Genomic DNA, 25,580 nt, shown 5'->3' on the forward strand with positions numbered 1-25,580 from the left:
ATGTAAATGAAAAGTATTGATAGTGACAACATTGATGGCCTCTACCACCATGGCTTATTCCTGTGTACATTTCTTATTCATGTTCCTTTAGCAACTTGTGACTACTTTCTTTGGACCTGCCTGAATGAGTTGTATAACATAGCATTTGCTGCTCATTTACACATAGTAGGAGGCCTGATGGCTTAATTGTCATCATAGATAGAGTTCTTTTCCTGGGCAGGTCTTCAGAAACATAGTTGGAGCAAATGAGCAACAAATAGCTAATATACATATCCTAAAACCATCTCATCTTCCTTCTTTTATTACTGAAAGTTTTAGGAAGTAAAAAATTTTAGCAAAGTCAAAAGCCAAATTAAACACAGAGAATAGCCCTACATTTTAATCATTGGAGAGGAAATAGATAAATTGTTTCCTTTAAAAGCTAGACTATCACTTTGGGTGCAAGAAGAATATTATGGCCCCTGAACCTGAAAGTATATGGGGCTACATGAATTTTTTGTGTTTCTCTTTTATAACAATGAGGCTTGTATTGTGAAAATTTGACAATAAAGTTTTAATAGAGAAATGAGAATCAAGGAAATGAATAGCACATATTGAACTTTTTAAAATTTCAGGGTTTTTTCTCATAATTACTGAAGTCAGGGTGGTCTATGACCATTAATTGTCCCCAACAGAAGCATAAATACTGCAGCTAGCCAAAGTAGGATGTATATCATTTATCTGAAATGTGCCTTTTTCTCCACTTTGTGTTATTTTCATTGTGTTCAGATGAGAAATTGTAATTGTTGATTTTCAGAAATTAGCAGTAAATGCTTGGTCATATTTTATTCAAAAGATGAAGGGTGCAAATTGCAACTTGCTGTTTGTAGAAGAAATACCTGGAAGGGATTTCCTTATCTTCTACTAATATCAAGTTTGTAATTTTACACATTTGTTATCATCAGCATAAATAATTTTTCAAAATATATTGCATGCTTCAGTGTATAAAGTAGGTATCACTCAATCTAAGTGGCTAAACATTTCAGTTAGTTATGACTCAATTTTAAGGCTTTAAACATATTGATAATGACCCCACTTGAAGTTTTAATATATTCTTTCTAAACTGTTGCTTCCTATTTATGCTAAAATCTAAGATGATATTTTGTTTAGCTGCATACATAATATTTTAATCTGATTTGTTTTAATAAAAACATATTGCCAGACCAGTGGCTCACATCTATAATCCTGCTACTCAGGAGGCTGAGATCTAAGGATTATAGTTTGAAGCCAGGCCAGTCAGGAAAGTGTGTAAGACTGTTTATCTCCAATTAAACAAACAAACAAAAAGCCAAATGTAGATCTGTGGCTCTAATAGTAAACCACTAGCCTTGAGCAAAAAAAATTTCATCGACAGCACCCAGGTCCTGAATCCAAGCCCCAGGACTGGCACAATTCCGCCCCCCTAAAAAAATAGTTTATGTTTTCATTTTGGAATATTTCTATTATCACCTGTTGAACCTGTCTAGAAGTTATTCTACATATCATTTTCATTATTGTTGTCATTTTCGTTATTATTGTCTTCCCATGATTAGACAGTCCAAGTGAACTTACAAAGACTGCCACCACCTGTACAACTACTCCTCTCCCATCTCTCCTCTACCACCACTATCTCCCTTAGCTTCCCTTCCTCCTCTCCTACCACCTGGGTCATCCAGAACATAACACAGTTAGAGAAACTATTCAACCAAGGAGAATTAGGGATGCTGTTCTGATTCTTCTCACATATGATTATGTATGCTGGGTTGAATCCACCCTTTATATACTATACAGTGATCACCCAAGTGTGAGCAAACAACCCCAATCCTGGAAGAATCATTAAGAGGTTGTCCACAAAAAAACATTTGCTTGTAAGTAATTAAGCCTGTGTATCATCCAGAAAGTTATTTCTGTTACCTTTTGGAGGATTAGATAATAAAATATGCAAACTTATTTGAGATATCCAGGATAGGCTACCCACTGCCAACTACAGTGAAATACATGTACTAGCCTGGCACATACCTATAATTCCACCTACTTGGAGAGAGAAATAGGATGATCCTAAATTTGAGGCTAGCTGAACAAAGTTAACAAGACCCTATCTCCAAAACAAAATACAAATAGAAGAGATAAGGGTTTGGGTAGCATGTTTCATGCCCTGATTTCAATCCTAGTACCTCAGAGAGAAAAAACGTCCATAGATTCTAACGTGAATAAACTTACACTTGAAAAAGTAATGAGCGAGTTTTCCACCAACAAATGACTTAAGAAGAATATATTCTGGGTAGAACATTTGTATCCAGAGAAAATGGTAATTATTTTTCAGGTTCACTTGCTGAGTCAGTTATATAAATTTATCATTATGATTTATCATGCCAAAGTAGAAATATGATTTATCTGAAGAGGGCCCCCTTTATGTGATTTAAGTTTATACTATGAGTGAAAGCAAGAAGGAAGGCAGCCAATGAATTAGAATACTCTCTCAAATATGTTCTAACACAGTATGCTGCTAACTAAAGCAAATGTGGTCCTTTTATACTTGAGTTATCCAATATTTGCTTAAATATTTAATAAATTTTCTAGAATAGACTTTAGACTTAATATTGTTGAACCTTAAAACAAAAGGGGAAATATTTGTGGTTCTGTTTTTGGTTCCTATGAAAAACTAGAAGCAGTTGAATATAAAACAGCATTTTAATTTTTTATACAGTTTAATGTTTATAAGGCAAGAAATAATAAAGTGCATATATTACTTGCCTGATTTACTTCAGTCCCAGTTTTCCAGCATTAAAAAGTAATGTTTCTATGATCATGTTTTATTATAATAATAAACCAGATGCAAAAGCTTATCAGCTATAATACACTCAGCCAGTAGGTAACCTTTCCCTTTATCATTTCAGACATCTCAATATTCTACTGTTTTTTGCTATTTTTCTTATATGGTAATAATGTTGAAAGTTGAAAAGCAGGATAATATAAATTACATATATTACTTTTGTTTGTGTCAAATTTATATTTTCTGGGGTTTTTGTTTGTTTTTTGATGGTCGTGGGGCCTGAATTCTGGGCCTTGGCACTAACCCTCAGCTATTCAGCTCAAGGATAGCGCTCTACCACTTGAGCCACAGCAGCACTTCCGGCATTTTCTGCTTATGTGGGGCTGAGGAATCGAACCCAGGGCCTCAAGCATGCAAGGCAAGCACTCTACCACTGGGCCACCTTCCCAGCCCCTATTTTCTGTGTGTGTGTGTGTGTGTGTGTGTGTGTGTGTGTGTGTGTGTGTGTGTTTTAATAGCAGATATATTCAAATTTTAAGCACTGTAAGTAGCAATGCTAAGGAAACCTACTGAAAAAAAGTTTTACGTGTTCCTGAGCAACCACCTTTACAATTTTTTTCTTGAATTTTCTGAGGATTTTCAATAAAATAAGCTGGTTGTTGGGACATAGTGCAATGTATTGGAATTGCAGAACCACCCGCTTTTCTTAAAGGCTGATAGTTCTGGCAATAGATTTAAAAGCTAAGACAGAGCAAGCATGACAGGTCATTTGAGAACCATGAATTGTTAACTCCCTACTCTGTTTCTCCCTGTACTGTAGACATTTTGTCAAAAGACACTGAATTATGTTGTGTTTTTTTAAAAAAAAAAAAAATACCTAATAGCTTTAAAGAATCTATGAGAAGAAAAAAATATATCTGGGTTAAACTAACCTACATTGTGCATAAAACAAAATTAACTAGTTTGTTTTTTTTTCCCTTGGTACTAGATTTAAATGTAGAGCCTTGTGCATGCTAGGTAGGCACTGTACCACTTAAGCCACACCTTCAGCCATTTCTGCTTCAGTTATTTCTTGAATAGAGACTCTTATTTGTATCTGATCCATCTCCTATTTTACTTCTTTCCCAGCTGGAGTGACACACATACCATCAGGGCCAGCTATTTATTGATTGAGATGGAGTCTCATCAGCTTTTTGTCCAGGCTGGCCTCACACTGTCATCCTCTTTTGCTCTGCCTCCTAAGTAGTTGAAATTAAAGGCAGGGAACACCATATCTGCTAGATTAACTGAAGTTTTCAATCTATTGCATCCCGGAGAAGATACACCTACTATATTTTGGCTTACCTGTTGCCACACTCATTTTCATCTTGGCAATAAAATCTTTATCAAATCTTATTAGCAGGAATGCATAGAATACACATATACATATAACCTATTCCTGCCTCTTCTGAAGTTTAGTCTCGAGTAATCTACAGAGGGAGTAATAAGCTCATAGTAGGGCTGGGAAGGTGGCTCAGTGGTAGAGTGCTTGCCTTGCATGCATGAGGCCCTGGGTTTGATTCCTCAGCCCCACATAATCAGAAAAAGCCGGTAGTGGCTCTGTGGCTCAAGTGGTAGAATGCTAGTCTTGAACTGAATTAAAGTTAAAGAAAATATGTTTGAGCTGGGCATTAGTGGCTCAGGCTACTCAGCAGGCTGAGATCTGAAGATCATAGTTCAAAGCCAGCTGAAGCAGGGGAAATCCATGAAACTCTTACCTACAACAGAAAACTGGAAGTAGAGCTATGGCTCAATGTGATAGAGCACTAGCCTTGAGCAAAATAGCTCAAGGACCGTACTCAGGCCTTGAGTTCAAGCCCTACAACCTACAAAAAAAAAAAAAAAAAAGGAAGTCTGGATGTCTGTTTGTTGATGTAGTTTTCAGCGAGCATTTAAATGCTAACTGTGAGGCTACTATCCTCATGGGTGTTTGTATTGAAGGAGTTAAAATACAAAGTTTGTTAGAGTCTTATGCTGTTGATGATACACTGCTCTTGATATTGGACATTAACTGGGTTGGCTTTAATAGTAAAATTACTGCTTTTTCCTCCCAATAATTCTCAAGAATTTAATGTTAATAATATGGACCTAAGCAGAAATGATCTCTGCCTCTTTTTATAATTATAAATCTTGCAGTAGAGAGGCAAAGTATGATCATATATTTGTGAATACAATTTAGTTAAATAGACACATTTTGCATATGAGTGGACACTGCAAATACTTGTATGCATTAAATTGGACAGCACTTAAAGTGATTTAATAATTGATCCTATTGCTTCTGCAAATAAGCAAACCAAAATCTCATTTTTGTAGTTGCTAAAATATGTTGGATAATGATCCATTCATGTTTAATATTGCTATTAAATTTGAAAGTTCACATTTTTATTGATAAACATTTCCTGAAATGCAGTCTAGGACAGATTGTTAAATTTAAGTACTTTATAAATGAGAATTGTAGATAGTGATTCAATTAGAGGCGATGCTGTGTGAGGAGCCATCTACCAACTTACCTGCATTTTGTCAAATACTCCGCAGTGAATTTCGTATTTCACTTTTATGTGCAACCAAATTGCACACAATTTTAGGAGAAAATTAGCATGGTAACAGAGTAATGACCATGGTAAATATTGTGCTTCTCCTTGTTGACTTAAATTACATACATAGACTATTTCAGGAAAAAATTATTTCTTAGTCTGACTTAATATGTTGAAATGTTTTATCCATAGAATTTATGTGCAGCAGAAAAACTTAAATCTTTCATAAGCCTCTCTCTCTCTCTTTCTCTCTCTCTCTCTCTTTGTCACACACACACAGACACAGACACAGACACACACACACAAAGATATATTGTGTGGTCCAAACAGTTTGAAGTCTAAATTACTTTGAATCTCATTAATACCTCCATCTGCACAGGCAGATACAACTCTTTCCTTCTTGAGTGATTTGTCTCTAAAATGCCAGGGAAAATACTTGAGAGAAATTAATTCATACCTAATAAACAGTGTTCTAAAATCCACCTTAAAATAACATAGCAAGCTAAAATGCATTTTTGTAGTGGAAATGTTGTCATATTTAACTGTTACACAAAAGTTCCAGTGTCCTCTCTGCTAATTGCCCGCTGAATTGATTGGAATGTCTGATTTTTCTGAATTTTATTTTGTATCAATGGTGGACTTTGTGTCTCATTTTCTTTTCCCATTAAGATTCCAGAAGTTTATTTCATTAGAGATCCCCATACATTCCTCCTCACAAAGGACTTTATTAAGGTATATGTTCTGTATTTAGTGCTAGAAATGTTCCTTGGTCTTTAGCTGCATGCATGAAATCACAGCTTAGCATTTCCACATTTAACCCCAGCTTCTGGTAATAAGAACAGTGATGTGGTTAACTGAAGCATGTTTGGAAGAAGAAGCCAACCTTGTCTACAAAATACTAACACTTGAATGGTTCTGCACCCTGGGAAAAGAACACCCGGTGAATTTTCTGGACTTTTTTTTTCATGGCTGACTTGGGATCCACTTGCATTGTCAAGAGTGTGTTGACCTCTCTCTTTGTTGCATATTGATTATGACAGTCGCCCTCCTTCCCTGCAGGCCATGGAAGCGCAGATACAGAACTTTGGACAGACGCCATCTCAGTTGCTTATTGAGCCACATCCGCCTCGGAGCTCTGCCATGCACCTGGTAAGACATCAGCATGTTAAGGTTTTTTTCCCTTAATACCTGAGCTTAGAGCAAATAAAATTGTGATTTTAGCAGCATTTTTTAAGTCATCTCAACGTATTCATTTAACTCTTCAGGCTAAAGGATGTATGGATACCCCAGGGAGAAACAGGAAAGAAAGTACAATTCTTACCATGAAGTCTAAAACTAGCCCAATCTTGGATTCAAAAAATAACCATAGAGTATGCCTCTATGTAAAGTCATTCATACACAAGCAGGCAAACAAACACATGCTGACATTAAAATTAAATTAGATTTGTAAATTACAATGTAAGTATAGACACAATATGATATTGCCAAATTTAATTTGGGGGGGCAGTATGGAGTAAGGGGAGTAAGCAGAGGGGGAAAAAAATAAACGTATTTTATGTCCCCTATAGAGAACCTGTAAAATAAAGTAGATAAAAGTTAGGACTCCTGAGCTAGACAGGGGCTAAACACCATCCCTGCTACTGAGTAGCTAACTCCTGCAAGGTACTCAACATCCCAACATCTGTAATTTAGGAGTAAAACTAATTGCTATCACTGAGAATCTAATAACTCAATCCTGCATTAGCCATTGGATTGTAAGTTCTCTATAAATATTAGCTGGCATCTTTATCAGTAGCCTTTCATGTTAAACTTTTATTCCCAATGCAAGGAAAAAAGCATATTATTTTTATTTTTATCCAAAGTTAAAGTCTATTTTATAACAAATGAGCTGATAAACTTACTATCTGCTATAAACATTTACTTCTTTATTGTTTGTATTTTGCAATTTATTTTTATTATCTTTAAATAGTTCTACTGAGTACAGTGCACCTGATCAAGCTCACATCTTCCATATTGTCCTCTGAGACCCCCATTTACCTCAACCTCATCCATCCCCTCAAAATACATAAAAAGTAAAAATTTTCTGAGAAAAACATCTTTTAAACTGAGATTTCTTTGCTAGATTTTTGGTTAAAATGTTTAAAGGTAAAAATACTTCCCAAATGAATTCAGCTTATCAACGAACATCAAAGCACCAAGTCCCTGGTAATGGAATAAACAGCTCTGAAATGTGCCCCAAATTTAGATATTCTTTCCTGAAAAACATTATTCATGTATTTATGTATTTTATTTATTTAACATATTATCAGTTATTTAACCAAAATTTTTGGAGCCTCATCTGCAAAACAGTAGAGGTACAGAGACAGAGACATCCTCTACACCCTTGAGGGACCTCCTCCCAAGTCCTAGGGAAATAGAGCTAAACATGCTTGTTTTCAAACATTTCTTTTCCTGTCTACCATCAGCCCCTTGGCTACTTACTAATGCACCCTTTGGTCCTGCTGTGATAAAACATAAAGGTTTGACCAGACCCCAGCCTCTTCCCAGACAAACCCTCAGCCACAGTGCAGTGATATGGTCTTGGAGATCAAGCTTCAAGAAGAGGCAGCTTTAATAATCTGTCCAGAAGAGTATCTCTAACACTATTGTATGAAATGGGCTGGCAGATGAGTGTGCCTGTCTTAATTATCTGTTCAATGGTACTAATAATAATTTGTATCCTGGAGAAATGCCCAATCAAAGCTCACTTCTTTCCTAGGGGTAATGTTTTGAGACTAAATTGGCACACAATTGTTTTAAAAACAGTATCTGAGCTTTCTTAGTTCATGCTTCTAAGCAAAGGATTCATGTGTAGAGGACACAATCACAAAACATGCACAAAAGCTAAATAGTGAATGCTCTCAGCATCTTTATTTCCTGTTTTTAATACAATAGTGTTTATATGTAATGCTTACAGTATCTACTTTCTATCTAGATGTTTAAGAGGAAAAAAAAAGATTAAAAAGAAAAGGGAAGAGAAAGTACTGGCTGTCAGTAAAAGGGAGCGGGGAAGCATAAACCATAAATTCAGTTAGCACCAGAGCAGAAATGTGCATGAAACACTGACAGGGGAGCACTTGGACTGCTTTATGGAGGCTGTTATATTTTCATTATTTAGACTGTAGCGGTGACCCCAGATCAGGCAGATAGGAATGAAACTAGCAACGAATTCACTCTGTATTTCATGTCAACAGTATCAGTCACATGAATTCACCTCGTGTTTCATGTGAACTCTATCAGGCATCGATTGACTATTTTTTTCCACCAAATTCATTTTTTAATAGCACTGAACAGTTATGTCACATCTTGTGTCCATATCTATGAGCAACTTTTCAAAGGGTATTCTGGCCATATCTAAATCATGGCTGATTGTGAGCAATCTGGCGTCCTATGTCAGTGATTTGGAGAGTCCTAACTCAAGTGGAGAGTGCTATATTTAGGACAGATATGAGATTGCAGGACAGTACAGCTTGCTCCATCTCCCTACCAGCCTTGTCTAATGTTGAGCTTCCTTCTCCCCAAACCTTCCACTAACTGCATTATCCCTTTTCTTTCCTTTTGTTCTCTTCCCTTTCTACTCAACAGTGTTTCCTTCCACAGAGTCCACTCATGTTTAAAGATCAGATGCAGCAGGATGTGATAATGGTGCTGAAGTTTCCATCAAATTCTCCAGTGACCCACGTGGCTGCCAATACCCTACCCCACCTGACCATTCCTGCTGTAGTGACAGTGACCTGTAGCCGACTGTTTGCAGTGAACAGATGGCACAACACAGTAGGTATGTGAACCTAAGCAAGGCACTCACTGACGACTTAAGGTGAGAAAGGGGTATTGGGATAGCAGTGTCATTCACAAAAACAACAGATCATTGTCAAGCCCAGCTAAACAATGCAGGTCAGCCTCACTGACTGCAGCTACACACTAGTGCCTCACAAAAGACAGAATATGGTTAAACTCTCAATGGATATTTGATCAATTTAAGCAGTTATACAAATTAATCAGATCTTCCCCCCAAAAGAATCCCTCATTTTTATTATATATTAGTCAAAATGAATCTGTGTTTTCTGGATAATAATCTCAAATCCTGTTTTCTTAATGTCATTAATTTATTTAGCAGATATTTGAATAGCCATTACATGCCCAAAACCCCTAAACACTTGGAATAAAGCAATGAAGAAGACAAACACTATCTCTAGTTGTCTAGTGATTTCACACATGCAGTTTCCAAATCCGCTTGTGATAGTTTCTGCCAACACATCTTGAAGTGATATAATACCACTGCAAAAATTTAGACATATTGATAGTTATTTAGCCAGGACAGAAGTAGCTGTGACCAGATGATTTAGTTGACCTACTTTACCACTTAAGCTCTCCCTGGAAGCCCAGGACTCCCACTGTCCCTCGAACTGGACAAATGAGCCATGCTGATTTAACCTGAATCCTTCTATTGTACTCACTTCTACCTTGCCCTGAAAAAGACTGATTTATACAATAGCTTTCTCCCAAAGAGTTTCCATGTGCACCTATTTTATGGTTGTTGGTGACAGAATCACCATAGGGTAGCACTACTCTTATTCAACCAGAAGCATGTGGTGCACATCTTAAAGACCATTATTCACAGGAATCTCATTCTTTACAAATGTTTTATGTTGAGTACAAACTATAAAGGGATAAATATTTCTTTCAAATTGCTCAAAAATATTATGAATATATTATGTAATCACATGGAAAAATGAACTCTCAATCAAACCCTAAATGTTAATCTACTGAAAGTACCATTTAATGAGACTGAAGATTTAAAATGTGGCTCCATTTTATATCTTCAGTTTACCAGTCATATATGGAGAAAGGATCCAGTTGAGTAGGAAACCCCAGATTCGCCCAGCGCTGGCTCAGGAGAGCTTCTGCTCCTACTATACCTTCATGGAAGCCCAGCTTTTAAAAAAAAAAAATTTAGTCTTATTGTTTGTTTGCTTTCTTTAACTTTTTAATGGGCTCAATAAATGTTATGATCCTATGTTTTATCGAGATTTTTCTTATCACTCCAGTTTTCTACATCTTAAGTAGGAACCTGATATCCCTGATGTGATGATGGTGATTTTTTTATTAGTTGTTTATTTTTTGTGTCAGTACTGGGGCTTGAACTCAGAGCCTGGGCACTGTCCCTTAGCATTTTTGCTCAAGGGTGGCACTCTACCCTTTGAACCACAGCTGGTTAATTAGAGATAAGAGTCTCATAGACTTTTCCTGCCTCTGCTAGCTTTGCACCCTGATCCTTATATCTCAGCCTCCTGATAAGCTAGGATTATAGGCGTGAGCTACAGCCACGTGGCTTTGTGATGATGTTCTTAAGACTTACAGCAAGGTTACATAATGCTTAAAATAATTTACCAGAATTTTAAGCCAATAAACATTTTTTATAATTATCATAAACAACTCTCTTGTTAGGAAATCCTTTTATAATAATTTTATAGCAGTCTTTTCTGTCTCTCTTGGTAAATTTTTAGGCCTCAGAGGAGCACCGGGATACTCCTTGGATCAAGCCCATCATCTTCCAATTGAAATGGATCCATTAATTGGTAGGCTAAAATAATTTGTTTTCAAGAATACTAAATATGAACATATTCCTACATGTAATATTTTTTTCTTCCACAAACTTAAAATTCAAATATCATCAGATTAAGATACATATTAATCATAATTTCCCTTCAAAGAATTTTTTGCTATTCAAGCAATTCTTTATGACATTTTTGAAGGTCATTTAATTGAACATAAACAAGGCAAATGATTTAAAATCTACCCTTTATTTCAGTCTAAAATATTTCTAACAACTTTTTATTACATAAGGGTTCAAAGAGGAAACTAATACTGAAGGGCTAAACATTTATAAAGTAAAAATGTTTCTTAAACTCATGTTCTATATTTCTTCATGGAGAGTATTAAAATATTTAAATAATTGCATATATTAGACATTGGTTTATTAGACCTGTGGTCCAGAGCAAGCCCCTAATCATTCTAGACTTCTCAGTTTCACATCTGTGAGATTGTTCATAATAATGCTCTTCTAACTATCCTGTGGGATTATTCAGAAAATTAAATTAGAAAAAAGCAATCCTATAAAAATTATTATAGTGTATATGAGCTCTGGGTTTTTGCTCTTAGATTAATACATAGGAAGATGTATTGAACTAAGCAAAGAGATATAGCCATATGTGCCAGTTACTTATCCCTAATAACATTTTACATATCATTTAGAGAATATAAGATTTAGAACTAGAAATATTTTTAGAGTCCAGTCTAGCTATTCCTCTTTTCAGCAGACATTGACAATGTCTAGTTTGTAACTATGGAAAATGGATTTCTTTGTTATAATTAACCAGGCTCCACTTATATAGCTTTCCAGGACTTTGAATTTATTTTCCCTTTCTTTCTTTTTCTTTCCTTTCTTTTTTCCTTGCTTACTTTCTTTCTTTCTTCTCTCTTTCTTTCTTTCTTGCCTTCTTTCTTTCTTTCTTCTTTTTCTTTTTTTTCTCTCTCTCTTTTTTCTTTCTTACCTTCCCTAGTAATTATTTTTATAGTGTTAGAAGGTATCTACAAATAGTAACACTTGGATTTAATTGGTGTTGGAGACTGGTGGTGGTGACCTCCTACATCTGCATTTCCTGTTTAAGAATTCAGTCCAGGGATTTTTGCCTGAAAGGATGGCGTAGCATCAGGGACAAGCTGGCATCCAGACAGGCACTGGGGAAATCAGATGTGTCTCTGAGTTCCTGATTTTATTCAGATTCAATCCCAGTGCTATAGGCTGATTCTCTGCCTGTCTTTTTCCTCCCATCTTTTTTATTCCTCTCCTCCCTGCCAGCCCTTGCTAGAAAGGCCTTCTGTTTGTTGACAATCCAGGTCTTTAGAGCTGCTGACCTAAAGCTCCCTGTGGGGCTTCCCAAACAACAACATGCCTTGCTCAAATCTCTACCCTCTTCTTTTTTACATGGATTGTAAATGTCATTGGAAAATGACAGATTGGGGAAAATGTAAGCTCTCTTTTTCTATATGTTTCATGTAATATTTATCCTTTTTGGCTCTTATTAGACATTCGTGCATAATGAACATCACTAGAATCATGTGCATTTAAGTATTAGTTATTATGTTTTAAATGCATTCTCTTGAATTCTTCATATGCTTCTTATTTTTTGGTGGAGGAAAAACTTGAAATTCTGGCATGCTTTTTAAATATATTATATTGTTCATGAATAATCATTGCTACTAGGAAAATGTATATCCCCTAAGGGGAGCATGTCAAAATCTTAATAATTGTGTAGCTTTAAAAACCTATTACTGAGCCTGGCGCCAGTGGCTCACACCTATAATCCTTGCTACTCAGGAGGCTGAGATCTGAGGATCATGGTTCAAAGCCAGCCCAGGCAGGAAAGTTCATGAGACTCTTATCTCTAATTAACCATCAGAAAACCGAAAGTGATGCTGTGGTTCAAGTGGTAGAGTGCTTGCCTTGAGCTGAAGAGCTCAAGGACAGAACACAACCAGGCCTAGAGTTCAAGCCCCACAACTGGCCAAAAAAAAAAAAAAAGCCTATTACTAGATGAAGCACAAAAGTGTTCTGTTCCTTCTGTGAAGGCTTGGTGGAATTCTTTTGCAATCTTTCTTGAAATTCCTTCTATTTATTTATAGCTAATAACTCCGGTGTGAACAAACGGCAGATCACAGATCTTGTGGACCAGAGTATACAAATCAATGCCCACTGCTTTGTGGTCACAGCAGACAATCGCTATATTCTTATCTGTGGATTCTGGGATAAGAGCTTCAGAGTTTATTCTACAGAAACAGGTAATCCTAACTATGCAATACATTATTCTCTTTAAAATAATGTACTTAAACCAAAGGTAGGTTTTAATTTGCTTATAAATTTGAGGGTGTCTCTACTTACTCTTCACATATTTAGTAAAAATGAAGTTAAGCTTACTATCATCTAAAGAAAATGAGTAAATTAAGTGAACCCATTGCCTCACTGCTGCAGGAAAACTGACTCAGATTGTATTTGGCCACTGGGACGTGGTCACATGCCTGGCCAGGTCTGAGTCCTACATTGGTGGAGACTGCTACATCGTGTCTGGATCCCGGGACGCCACCTTGCTTCTCTGGTACTGGAGTGGGCGACACCACATCATAGGAGACAACCCCAATAGCAGTGAGTGCTTTCGAAATTGTCCTGTCACACTCTAAATTCACTTACATATATTTTATCTTCCTGATTTTCCAAACTGTTTTTCTTGATTCTATAAGGACTTTAAAATATAAATGCTTAAGTGGTATAAATCTTTCTTGGAATGGGCAACAGCTATCATTGTGGGCCAGGGGTGACTCTCATATCCTCACCTATAAACTTCTGTTCAGCCGCCCGACCCCACAACCACTTGGGCTTCAGAAGTTTCACGTGGTCCATTAACCCTCCTTACAACAGGAGCTACATACATACAAAATGGTTATATTAATCCTTAAGAATAAAACTCTGAACATTATATTTCTTTAAAACAGCATTTTATGTAAGCTTTAAATAAGGGCAAGTAGTTATTATGGCAGATTATCTGGATTATTTATATGTGATTTTCAGTATTGCTTCCATCTATGAAAATTTATTCATTGGTCAGATATTTTTTGCTTAATGCCAGTAGCTCACACATGTAATCCTAGCTACTTAGGCTAAGATTTGAAGATTGCAGTTTAAGGCCAGCCAGGGCAAGAAATTCCATGAGACTCTTATCTCTAATCAATCACCAAAAAGCCAGAAGTGAAGCTGTGGCTAAAGTGGTAGAGCACTAGATTTGAGTAAAAAAGTTCAGGGACAGCACTCAGACCCTGAGTTCAAGCTTAGGAGCATCATGCGCATGTGCACACATACATGCGCGCACCCACCCCCACACACACAATAATTGGAGGGGGGGAGATACCTCTTGTCATCATTATGAACTTACCTCCATAAAATGCACTCTGTAAAGACTTCATTAGATATTTCAAGTGGACATAAAGTACAGCAGCTTCCATTACTTTCATGTAAGAAAAAAAATGTTCCTATTGATAAATGGGAAAAGCACCTACAAGATGAGACAAGCACTAAATAAATATATGCTAAATGTCTACTGTGTGCCTAGTGTTCTCTTAGCAGCTAGAAATTCTGGGTACATACATTCCTTAGAGTTGGCCTTCTGGGGTTAAATAAGGACCTCTCTCTCTATATATATATTTTTTTTGGGGGGGGGCTCCGGTCATGGGGCCTATACTCTGGGCCTGGGCGCTGTCCCTCAGCTCTTCAGCTCAAGGCTAGCACTCTACCACTTGAGCCACAGCGCCACTTCCGGCTTCTTTCTTTTTGCTTATGTGGTGCTGAAGAATCGAACCCAGGGCCTCAGGCATGCAAGGCAAGCGCTCTACCACTGAGCCACCTTCCCAGCCCGGACTTCTATATTATACTCATCACAAAACTACTTTTTCTATTGAATGTACTGAGGATAGTGTATTAATTACATGAATCATTCACTGTAATAGATAATATTTTGTATAAGTTCTTTGTTATCTATATAGTAATTAACCTTACATCTTGAGCATAGATTGATTACATTAAAAAAATTGTTTCAACGTTTTTCCATAATGAAAATAAGAATAGTAAAATGAGTACATCGAGATGTAGTATTTGATTGGGCTAGCTGACTTATGTGTCATTTATCTGAATCAGCCAGCATAGGAGTATATCCATGCCTGAGTAGAGCAGTGGTACATTGGTCAGTTCACTTTTATTTTCCTTCTTTTTTTATTGTCAAGATGATATACAGAGGGGTTACAGTTACATAAGTAAGGTGATAAGTACATTTCTTGTCAAACTTGTTACCCCCTCCTTCATTTTTCTCCTATTTCCCTCCTCCCAGTTCACTTTTTTTTAAAGGTATTTACAGAGCACACTGAGCTGATGGTCATGTCTGTGATCTGACTGTGGTGTTTAGTCATCCACAGACATAGTTGTTGACATCCATAAACTTACAATATGAAAGAAAATGATTCTTTTTCTACTCTAGTTTAATCTACTCTGGCTTCCAGTTCACAGGTCAAAGAACCAGGCTATCTGTTTTCTATTTCAAATCCAGTGTTGCTCAAAATCAAAAGGCCAGTTATGTAATTTGTATTAAAGTGTGTGACACAAAGCCCTTAGATTTTAGAGGTTGTATGCATTAACCTAGACTTGAAAGGAGATGCCTAGGCATGAAACATAATATCCTCATAGCTGTTGTAAGTCAGATGTTGATCTTAGTGTGGACATTGAATCACTTTTTATGGCAGGGAGTCCAAATGTACTTTTTTGTCACATCATGAAATGTTAACATTTATCATCTAATATTATATACACATCACTGAAAACCCAAAGTAAATTCAAGTGGCTTTAATATATTTGTTTCTTTTGCATTGTTGTTATTGTATTATTATTGTAATTTTAAGTAATCATAGAAAAGATCTATGCTTTTTGTGAAATTCATCATTGTGACTAATTTAGACATCTCAGAAGTACTAGTTTTTCTAATTTTTTTCCATTTAATGGATTCATCACAAAGACAATGAAAATGTGCAAGCAGTTTATTACACAGAGAGTTTCAGACCATAAAAGAAATGAGCAAAGGCTACCTAGCATATGTTAGAGTTGAATTATAGTTGTTTTATTAATGCATTTTATACTAGTAATACTCAATGTTATTCTTTCCAACTTGTGACTTTGAACATAGGAAATTATCTTGGAGATTTTAAATAGGTCCCTAACTAGATAACAGAATTGCAAAGATGTGAGGGACAGATGCTTTCATCTGTAACAGTCTTACACAAATTCTGAAACTAATTTGGAAGTGATAAAAATTAATTTGCGCACTTTAATTGGAATCAGTCTCCTGCATGAAAGAAAGCAGAGCAGAGCAGGCAATTTGTGCTAAAAGCTGATTGAATTTTTTGTCAGGTAGGTATCTTGGACTTGGCCGCTTATCCTCTAGAGTCCTCTGCAATATATTACAACCCATCTCTGACTGGTGTTCTTTAAAAGGATCAATGCTATATCTGTTGAATCCCTAGAGTCCAAAATTTCATTGATCTTGGGACTTGACATTTCTCATTATGTGCTGTAGCTTCCAACAAGATAGTCACCAGAGGGGCAAGTTAACATTGTTGTGTCTTCAATAGGCACTGAAAATACATTGGGACCTCAGCTCAAAAGCCATTATGCTTTGAAAGTCTGCAATTTAAAGGTTTATACCAGATATAAGATGCCTTATAGAGAGTTTGATGATACATACATATGGAACTTTAAAAATCATAGCAGTATGAAACTTTAAAAGGAGATTTACTTTTATCTTTTCAAACCAAATCAACAATATTCACTTAGCAGTGTGTGTAAGACATCATTCTATGCCGTTATACTCCGTATTTTAAGCACAGTCTTTTAGCTCATGTACGTGTATTACAGAAATGATGAAAGGATACGCCAATTGGAAAAGGGGTATCCAGCTGTGCACACACACCTTCTCTGGGCTCCTATTGTGTAGGCCTCAGCCCTGGACACTGACCCTCCTGCCAGCCACAGCCTGTCATGAAACATCTGCCAAATCATACTCTCTCTTTGTTTGTTTCCAGCCACTAGCCATGCTACTATAAGAGACTAAAGCGTTGACAACTAGCCCCAGATACTTTTAAGTACATTTATATTTATATAGAGGTAGATAACAGGTATCTATTATTAAATAAATATGTGCCACTTCCCAGAGCAAGGATTTAGTAAATGTTAAACCTTAAATTAAAATAGGTACCAGCAAGAGCATAATCAGATGTATAAGAATTTTTACCTCTCAGGGCTTTCTGGGATCTCGTGGCCATATATGTAATGCAACAAAGGAAACCACTCAGCACCTTGTCCCCAGTCTAACATCTGAAGACCTTTAGGGTCTATGACTAGGAAACAGAACGCTTTCCACTGGTCTCTGCTTTCCTTTTCCGTATCTAGACCTGAAACTTCAAGAAAGGTCTTCGACCTGGTCGGAAGCAATACTTTAAAAATTCCTGGCTAGTTTCTTCTTTGACCAGATAGCTTCAGCTCACAGACAAGGGGCGTCAAGGCATCATACAGATCCCAGCTTCCTTGGGAAGGGCAGGTGAATTTTTGTTTGGGGGCAGTGTGGGAAGGACCAGTATGATACTGTGTCCGAGATCCAGGATCCAGGAGTTCAGGGGAAGTCCAGCTAGTACAATCAATGTCATCTCATCTCTGAAGAGGAAAAAAAAACTTAGAGTAAATTAATAAGTAGGCTCACCTATTCACTCGTTCGTAGAGAATGGGTCTCCTATTCTCCACTGAAGAATCTTCTAAACTTCATTAAATACTGAGTATATGTTCTTCTAGTTGTCATTGAATATTTTGTGATATGAATCAAAGAAAATCATTTCTAGCCCATGGACTGTTTTTACTGTGTTGCGTTGTGGCTTTGGGAAATGTGGACCTAGTCATGTTTGGGACTTGATCTAGACCTCTGTGGCAACTCACATGTGACTGAGGACTCAATGTTTTGATATAAGGGACTCCTCACTGACACTGCCCATCTCTGTCCCAGCAAACATGTACATAACACTTTGAAATACTCAAATTACAGTTGCAATGAAACAACTACATCTTTTGACTAAATCCTTTACTCTGTAACTTTAAATTGAAAACCCATCATATTTTATGTACGTATAATCAGAAATGAAAACAGATTCTACCACGCTTCTACAATGACTTGGCCAAGGTCAGAGGCAAAATTTGAATGTCCTTCATCACCAAAGGGCTCAACTTCTGGCTTCAGCAAAGCTACTCTGAAGAGTTTAGTTCTTAGAGACTCTACTATCCCTTTTCCGCTGATTCAGAGGGACCTATGTTTCCCCTGTACAAGCAGAGTTAAATAAGAATCATGAGTAATCTCTACTTGGACCATCAATCTAAGAGCCATAGAGTATCTGTTAAGAGTCTCCCCTCATCAGCTCTATATGAATAGATGCGTCTAATATGTAATTTCTTTCTCATCCAGGAAATGACTTTGGATTTACATGAGATGCACTGTTCATTTTATGAAGACTGGAAACTCGACCTGTGTTGTTATTCTTACAGCAATTCCATCACACAGAGGGCTCTTGTTGAGGAAATGAGAAGCAACGAGAGCCATGGGGCTGTAGGCCTAGGAGGGAGGTCTCACCTGCAGATCCCTCCACAGTGGGCCCTTTAACCCTGAGCCACATCCATCAATTGTGAATGGGATAGTGATTTCAAGTGATTGTTGGTGTGTTTAACATCTGTCCCTGGCAATAAATAGAGGGAATATATTTTCTCCTTGATGTAGATTTCCTTTCAGAAATCCTAGAATAACATTTTTATTTGCTTTTCTCCAGTTTACATTAGAGCCCATTAAGGAGGCTTCCAGGGCCCCTAAACAATACCCCTTTAAGTTTTACCATTTTGAATAAATTTGAATAATTATCTAGGGAAATTATAATGATATAATAACACATTTTAAATTCAGTAAATCACATGCAGCATTTAAAGGCCTTACTTATTAATAGAAATTATTGTAATGAATATTTTTGTACATTTTTCCAATTCCCTACAATAAAATAGAATTAAGTTGAATTTTAGGGTTTTTTTTAATATTTTGAGTTAGGTCACAAGAACTCTATTATAAAAATTTTATGAAACATAGTTGAAAGGCTATCCAGGACAAAACACTCAGAAAAATTAAAAGAAATATCACACATAAAATCTTATCAATACTTAATGCTGGTATTATCAGTAAATGCAAGGTATCTAGGAAACATAAGTTTGTAAATTAAGAGAATATATTTCAGACAAATCCAGAGCTCCTGGAAATATGATCCAAAACTTATTATAGTAATATAATAAGATTTTATAGATTTAAATACAGTGGAAGGTTGGTATGAGTGGGATGCCAGTCCTCTTCTCCCACACGGTTTTAGATATGCTTCAAAATCAGAATGGCAGTATGGAGGTAGATGGGTGAGAAGACTCAACTAAAACTGTGAGAAAGAGAAAAGGGGTGTGTTAAGGGGTGTGTTGATAGACCAGAATGGAGAGTACATGGCATCTTACTAGGTGAGAATTTAAGTACCAGTTCAGCCATCCAATATTCCTTATTAAGTCATATCAGTGCCAAAAAAGAGGTATGCAGGAGGCAGGTGTCTCACAAGATAGTTCCTGAATGTTTATGTCCTATATAGTGAAGATAAAGGTCTCAAGCCAGTAAACAGCTCTTAAAAAGTAGACCAGATCAAAGACCAAAGTGCAGAGTGGTTCTTGAACATGAATAAGGAGCAAGGGGCCACCACCCACCCAGAACAGGAATTCACAGAAAAAGGCATACATCATGCAAGCTCAAGCTCTGTAAAAGAAAGACCTTGAGCCAAACACTCTGCTTCTCAGTAAAGAGTAATAAGAGTACACAGTAAAGAGAAGTAAGAGAAATACAGAACTTTAAAATGACTTCATATCCCCTAAGAAATAAGATAGTGTTAAGGTTGCCAGAAATGTTCTGTATTTCTTACTTTAGTGATAAGAACAAAAGAATTAATTATATTCTTAGTCTTAGACATACAAATAATTAATATGTAACCAGCATTTAAAAAATTATTTAAATCTTAAAACAAGAAAACTAGGGATCTGTGAGAAAGCTAACACCTTGATCTCTTAAGCCAAATTATCATCTATAGTAGCTGCCCGCCCCCCAAAAGGAAGAATGATGAGTATATTTTGGATCCTCTGAACCTTAATTTGAGCAACATTATCTCTTTTTTACCATGTTGACATTTACTTTTTATTTTTTTAATTTAAAGTTTATTGTAAACATGATGTACAGAGTTACATAAGTTACATACAGTTACATAAGTCAGGAAATGAGTATATTTCTTTTTGGACAGGGTTCCCCCTCATTTTCTCCCACTTTTCCCCTCTCTCTCCCTCCACCCCAAGTTGTAAAGTTCATTTCCAACATATACATATTATCTAGTGAGTATCGCTGCTGAATTGGTTCACACTTTGTCTCACCATTTCTGTATTTCTGCTTCCCCTCCCCAAATCAGATAAACTCTCTTCGTCACTGATTTTTTAATCCTGTACCCTTTGTCTTATACATAAGCAATATTGTCTTAATAATAATTAATTCATCCTAAAATATATAAAATTAAAATTTCTATAGCAAAAATTATTACAGCATAAAACATAGCAGCAAAAAAAAGAAGTTTCATCTTTATAATAGTTTAAGAAATTTTGCAGGGGCTGGGAAGGTGGCTCAGTGGTAGAGCGCTTGACTTGCATGGCTGAGCTCCTGGGTTCCATTCCTCAGCACCACATAAGCAAAAAGAAAAAAAAAAGACAGAAGTGGCACTGTAGCTCAAGTGGTAGAGCGCTAGCCTTGAGCTGAAGAGCTGAAGGACAGCACCCAGACCCAGAGTTTAGGCCCCACAACCAGACCAAAAAAGAAAAGAAAAGAAAAGAAATTTTGCAGTTACATCAAAATATAAATCTGAAATCTGAAGTTTATCACAGACTTTCTATTTTCCAAGCAAGAGTAAAAAGTATAAATTGGAGAACTACAGTCCAAGTGCGGGCCAAGGCAAAAAGTGAGACCCTGTCTCAAAATAACCAGTGCCAAAAGAAATTGTTGAAGCATGATTTGGTGATAGAACACCTGCCTTGCGAGAGCAAGACCCTGATTTCAAACCTCAGTACCCAAACTCAAAAATCCCAGCAAGAGAAATGGGAGCATGTGAGCAATGGAAGATGTTGTCCAATGTATGAGGCTGTTAGTGTAAGTAGTGGGGTATTAGAAGGCATTAATAAATATCTATTGAATTCACATTGAGTGATCCAGATCCAGACTATATTATTTTTTTCTTTTTTATTGTGAAAATACTGTACAGAGGAGTTACAATTACATGGGCAAGATAATGAGTACATTTCTTATCAAGCATTGTAGCCTCCTCCTTTGTTTCCCCTTCCCATCCTCCCCCCGCCCCCCCCCCAATCCTCCCGGCCCCCCAGACTATATTATTATTGCTTGTTCTGTGTCTTTTTCTCTCATCACCTTCCATAGAGATTCATTTCAGTGAATCAGGTCTTCACATCCTGCCCAGGATGGCCATCACTGAATCTTCTTTTCTTCTCTTAAGGGAGATGGAGAGAGCTAGGGAGGCAGTCAATAACAACTTTATTCTCTTTAGAAGGGCTCAGTGTATAAGTTTGAGTAACATAATTGTAGGCTGTATTTTTCTTCAAGTTCACAAATTCTTATCAATTTGTCAGCTCCCACAGCTATCTAATTTTTCAAATATTAATTATATATTAAGCATTGATAATATATATCTACCAAAGAAATCACCCCAAGCCCGCCATCTACCAAGATGGTGCATGGCTCCATTTACCTTCTACATTCCTTTCAGACATTCTCTTACTTCTTTTCTGCACCCCCACCCTGACACTCCTGTACCTCAAGACTATAGGCATTACTCATTTCCATGCCAAACTGGCTTCTCCCAGGAGCTTCCCCAGCCAAGGCAGTGCTGAGTATGGCGCTCTCCTAAGTTTGCTGATCCTTCTCAAATGTTCCAAGTGTTCTGGTTTTCTCTTCATTCATGTGGAGATAGATTTCATTCCTTCTGAACACACGTGCACACATTCCTTCTTCCACACACTTGTTCATTTTGAGTGGCTTAAAGTGGTAAAAGCATACAAACACCAAAAGTATTTGATGTGTTGTGGTTTCAACAGTTTCAGGATAGACCTTATGACTTAAACCTCACCCACTTAGAAGATCGCTTGTCCTTAGAAGGCATTGATTGATTGGTTCAGTCTGTGAGAACACTTACCAGTGAGAATGCCAAATGATTCCACCAGACTTAGGTTTACTCCACTAAAGTAGAGAATGAAGCTTAATGTTCCCTTTTCTCCTTTCTGACTTTCCCCACACCCATTCTCTTACCTCCCCCCAACCCAAACAATCATCTCTGCCTGTTCTGTTGGAGAATTTAGGGAATGTTTGTAATTTCGTAAGAATATGGCTTTCACAGTTAGAAAGCTGAAATTCAAGTCGAATACTTGCTAGCTCTGTGAAGTTTAATAACCTTGTTGTACCTGACCTCATAGGAATATTGCCATGATTAAGTGTAAGAACATGCACAAAAATGCCTTGGCAGACATTACACCATTTTTATACCAGTTTTATAGTCAGGGGAAAAAGCATACTATCACCACCGTCATAGTGTTCAAAGCACATTACATGTTAACATGTCACATCCTCTAAATAGCCTGTGTCACAGAGGAAGTACTTATAACCATTGAACAAATGATGGAAGGGCAGAAAAAGTTTAAAATGTAACTGGTTATGGTCACACAACTAGTAAAAGCCCTTCATAAATCACTGGTGATTGCTTTATAAGACATTGAACTTAGTAGCGTTGCTCCTTCTATCTGCCTTTGGTCTGGAGAGACTCACTGCGATTCTTCTCTTTCAGGTGACTATCCTGCTCCCAGAGCTGTCCTCACAGGACATGACCATGAAGTTGTCTGTGTTTCTGTCTGTGCAGAACTTGGACTCGTTATCAGTGGTGCTAAAGGTCAGAAGTCATTAATTTCATTTGAATTGTACCATTTTCTCAAGGTGTACTTTCTGGTTTATTTCTTCTAGAAGACTGGTCACACACAAATGAAACCCCTAGGTTCTTTGAAAGTGTTTAGTTTTGTTACTAATATTTACTAGTACTAACATTAAAATATGAATAAAATTTTTGTAGCATTTTGTGGTCACCAGCATGCTAACCATAACACTGGTAAATTAAGTAGCTATGCACCAACAAGATACAACTGTTAAAGAGAGTATTTAAAACACAAAGGATTGCCAAGCACCAGTGGCTCATACCTGTAATCCTAGCTAGTCAGGAGGCTGAGATCTGAGGATCACAGTTCAAAGCCAGCCCGGGCAGGAAAGACCATGAGACTCCTATCTCCAATAAACCACCAGAAAACCAGAAGTGGTGCTGTAGCTCAAATGGTAGAGTGCTCGCCGCCTTGAGCTAAAGAGCTGAGGGACAGCGCCCAGGCCCAGAGTTCAAGGCCCCCGACTGACCAAAGAAAAAAAAGCTAAAACACAAAGGGAAATGTCCTCCTGCAGTGGGGATTGAAGGGTCAGGTCACTCATCATATTTGCCTTGGATGCACCTTCCTCTGCAAAGTCCCCTTCTTATCTGTTTGTTTTTAAGAGAGAACAAGGTGTTTGTGGCTCATGCATGTAATCCTAGCTAGTCTGGAGGCTAAGGCCTGAGGATCTGGGTTCAAAGCCAGCCTGTATGGGAATGTCTACCAGACTTATCTCCAATTAATCACCAAAAAGCTGGAAGTGGAGCTGTGGCTTAAGGGTAAAGCACTAGCTTTAAGCATAAAAGCTTAGGGACAGCACCCAGGCCCTGAGTTTAAGGCCCAGAACCAGCAAAAGAGAGAGAGGACAAGGGGGGAGGGAAGGGAGAAAGAAAGAGAGGAAAGGAGAGAGAAACAGAGAGAGGGAGAGAAACAGCCACATAATACCAAACACACACACAATACAGACACTCAGAGTTTAATTAGTGGGGTTTTTTTTATCTTAACACAATTTCTACAATGGTAAAATCCTACTGAAACTAAAGTCTCCCTCAATTACTTTTGTACCCTTGCATCACTGCTAATATATTTAAAAGACAAAAATGTATTTTAATATATAGTCTGAATTACTTGATCAGTTCCCTACTTTTCCTTTTGTATTTTACATATTGATTATAGATAAAGGTAAAACTTCTTGATTATGTATTTATATAGTATACCATGAAAATTTTGGTGCTAGAGAAAATTAATACTATTTTGATAATTCTCTTAAGCTTTCCAGAAAAAAAATGTACAAAAACATCAGGAAAAAGCCTTCTGGGACATTCAGTCCTTTATTCTCACTTAGTCTATAAATTATGTCCTTTTATTATGACTATTACTATCCAATGTCTGAAAACTCAGTTGTTTGCCTGGATACGTTTGGAGCAATTTAGGAGTATGGACTGAATATGTACATATTCAGTATGTACTGAATATATATCTGTTCTGTTGCAATATAAGTTCAGTGCTCGGCTCTGGCCAACATACCTCTTTCCTTTTCTGTCTTCTTTCAACAAATCTGAATGCCACCCAGGTAAGTTTTTAGCCTGATGAAATCTGCGGAGCCATTTGTGGTCACTCACTGACCTGTTACTGATGTCCCCATTCTGCAGAGGGCCCTTGTCTCGTACACACCATCACTGGAGACCTGTTGAGAGCCCTGGAGGGACCTGAAAACTGCTTGTTCCCACGTTTGATTTCTGTGTCCAGTGAAGGCCACTGTATCATCTACTATGAGCGAGGGCGATTCAGCAACTTCAGCATTAATGGGAAACTTTTAGCTCAAATGGAAATCAATGATTCAACACGGGTAAATATGCATGTCTAGTGCTAAACAAGATAAAAGCAAGACCAAAGATTGTTTATATTAAACAACATAATAAGCATGTCTGTTACATATAAATGTGTGCTGGTTTAGCAGATATATAAATTCAAAAAGATACTTTGAATAAATCCAAAACTCCATTAATCCCAAAAAATTGACTCAGTGAATTAGACTTTAGAGACCATAGTAGTTGTTTCATAAGTGGTTTTTAAATCCAGGATTAAACTATGGAATTCCATACATGAATCCAGTACTCTGAGTAATGGTAAAAGTCACACCCATCTTCATGATCTTCATGTACATACATTTGCTTTTGGGTTTAAATAGAAGGAAGAATTAAGAAGATGGACATAATTACTATATAATCTCAGTCTCAAGTGTGTGTTTTTTGTCATTGGTGGATGCTATAGGTAGTCCAAAAGCTAATTGCCACAGGATTCCTTAACTAGGACCCATTACAATAAGATCCAGGGATCACCAATTTGAAGCCAGCCTGCACAGGAAAGTCCTGTTGAAGATTCTTATCTCCCATTAACCAGCAAAAAGACAGAAGTTGAGCTGTGGCTCACTTGGTAGAACACCAGCCTTGAGTGAAAAGACTAA

At 37.0% G+C, this 25,580-nt stretch overlaps 1 protein-coding gene across 2 annotated transcripts in view; it reads left to right on the forward strand.

Moving 5' to 3' along the window:
- Positions 1 to 25,580, forward strand: part of Nbea (neurobeachin) — a 532,882-nt gene that overhangs the window by 501,922 nt on the left and 5,380 nt on the right. Inside the window, exons 50-56 of one of the 2 annotated variants that reach the window (XM_042685587.1) lie at positions 6,424 to 6,513; positions 8,989 to 9,181; positions 10,911 to 10,982; positions 13,090 to 13,245; positions 13,436 to 13,606; positions 22,993 to 23,094; positions 24,766 to 24,962. In XM_042685587.1, coding sequence (XP_042541521.1) covers positions 6,424 to 6,513; positions 8,989 to 9,181; positions 10,911 to 10,982; positions 13,090 to 13,245; positions 13,436 to 13,606; positions 22,993 to 23,094; positions 24,766 to 24,962 — 981 coding nt within the window. The remainder of the gene's footprint in view (positions 1 to 6,423; positions 6,514 to 8,988; positions 9,182 to 10,910; positions 10,983 to 13,089; positions 13,246 to 13,435; positions 13,607 to 22,992; positions 23,095 to 24,765; positions 24,963 to 25,580) is intronic. The other variant, XM_042685588.1, reaches the window with a different exon arrangement.

The sequence above is a fragment of the Dipodomys spectabilis genome, unplaced genomic scaffold, assembly GCF_019054845.1.
Source record: "Dipodomys spectabilis isolate Male_0828 unplaced genomic scaffold, ASM1905484v1 ptg000095l, whole genome shotgun sequence".
NCBI classification, from domain to species: Eukaryota; Metazoa; Chordata; class Mammalia; order Rodentia; family Heteromyidae; genus Dipodomys; species Dipodomys spectabilis.